General features: G+C 42.5%; 1 protein-coding gene across 1 annotated transcript; it reads left to right on the top strand.

Annotated features, from left to right (window-relative positions):
- The first annotated feature begins 852 nt into the window (after positions 1 to 852).
- On the top strand, positions 853 to 1,548 carry LOC138899820 (uncharacterized). Its single transcript, XM_070186515.1, has one exon. It carries the CDS (start codon positions 853 to 855, stop codon positions 1,546 to 1,548), a length of 696 nt encoding a protein of 231 aa, XP_070042616.1.
- The last annotated feature ends 268 nt before the right edge of the window (positions 1,549 to 1,816 follow it).

The following is a 1,816-nucleotide window of genomic DNA, read 5'->3' on the forward strand; positions in this document are numbered from 1 at the left end:
ATACACAAGGAAATAGAGGTGTACGCGGATGACATCATCATTAAATCCAGAAGAAGCACAAATCATATAGCAGACTTGAGGAAATTCTTTGATCGACTTCAAAGGTACAATCTGAAACTGAATCCTACAAAGTGTGCCTTCAGAGTCCCTGCCGGACAATTGCTAGGATTCATCGTCAGTCGTCGAGGGATTGAATTTGACCCATCAAAGATCAAAGCTATCCAGGACTTGCCACCGCCGAAGAATAAGAAAGATATGATGAGCTTCTTAGGGCGTCTCAACTACATCAGTCATTTCATAGCACAATCAACCGTGATCTGTGAGCCGATCTTCAAAATGCTGAAGAAAGATGCTACAACAAGCTGGACTGAAGAATGTCAGAAAGCTTTCGACAAAATCAAGGAGTATTTATCCAAACCGTCCGTTCTGGTCCCACCAGAGCTAGGAAGACCACTGTTGCTTTATTTATTTGTATTGGATGGAGCTTTTGGTTGCGTTTTGGGACAACTTGATGAAACTGGAAGAAAGGAGCAGGCAATATATTATTTGAGCAAGAAATTCACACCTTACGAAGCCCGGTACTCTTTGTTGGAGCGCACCTACTGTGCTTTAACATGGATAGCTCAAAAGTTTAGGCATTATTTCCATGCATATACCACATATCTCATATCAAGGATGGATCCGCTAAAATACATCTTCTAGAAACCCATGCCGACGGGAAAGTAAGCAAAATGGCAGATATTGCTGAGTGAATTTGACATCATCTATGTAACTCAGAAGAGGGTAAAAGGGCAAGCATTGGCAGATCATTTGGCAGAAAATCCTGTGGACGGAGAATACGAACCATTGAAAATGTATTTTCCCGATGAAGAGGTATCATTCGTAGGAGAAGATATCACCGAAGCATATGATGGTTTGAGAATGTTCTTCAACGGAGCTGCAAACTTCAAAGGAGTGGGTATCAGAGCTGTCTTAGTATCAGAAACTGGCCAACACTATCTGGTATCTACAAAACTCAGGTTTCCATGTACCAACAATATGGCAGAATGTGAGGCTTGCATCTTGGGACTCAGGTTGGCCATTGACATGAATGTTCAGGAGTTGCTGGTGATTAGAGATTCCGATCTTTTGGTGCATCAGGTTTTAGGAGAATGGGCTACCAAGAATACCAAAATATTACCATATCTGTACTGTGTACAAGAGCTGATCAAGACGTTCATGAAGATAGAGTTTAAACATGTTCCGAGGATTCAAAATGAGTTCGCAGATGCATTGGCCACTTTGTCTTCCATGATACAACACCCAGACAAGAACTTCATCAATCCTATCCCAATAGGAATTCATAAACAACCGACTTATTGTGCTCATGTTGAAGAAGAAAGTGACGGGAATCCTTGGTTCCACGACATCAAAGAATACTTGGCAAAGGGAGAGTATCCGGAATATGCAACTCATACTCAGAAGCGCACACTTCGAAGGTTAGCCAACCATTTCTTTCAAAATGGAGGAATTCTTTACAGAAGGACTCCAGACCTGGGATTATTATGATGTGTAGACGCCAAGGAAGCATCCAGTTTGCTCGAGGAAATACATGCCGGAACCTGCGGACCGCACATGAATGGCTTTGTCTTAGCCAAGAAAATACTAAGAGCAAGATATTTTTGGATGACTATGGAAACAGACTGTATCAAGTATGTCCAGAAGTGTCACCAGTGCCAGATACATGCTGATATGATACGAGTGCCACCCAATAAACTCACTACAACAAGTGCACCCTGGCCTTTCTCCGCTTGGGGCATGGATGTCATCGGTCCAA

Source organism: Nicotiana tomentosiformis, chromosome 10, assembly GCF_000390325.3.
Source record: "Nicotiana tomentosiformis chromosome 10, ASM39032v3, whole genome shotgun sequence".
NCBI classification, from domain to species: domain Eukaryota; kingdom Viridiplantae; phylum Streptophyta; class Magnoliopsida; order Solanales; family Solanaceae; genus Nicotiana; species Nicotiana tomentosiformis.

Coding starts and splice junctions, on each gene's coding strand:
- LOC138899820 (XM_070186515.1), top strand. CDS start 853: ATGTATTTTCCCGATGAAGAGGTATCATTCGTAGGAGAAGATATCACC.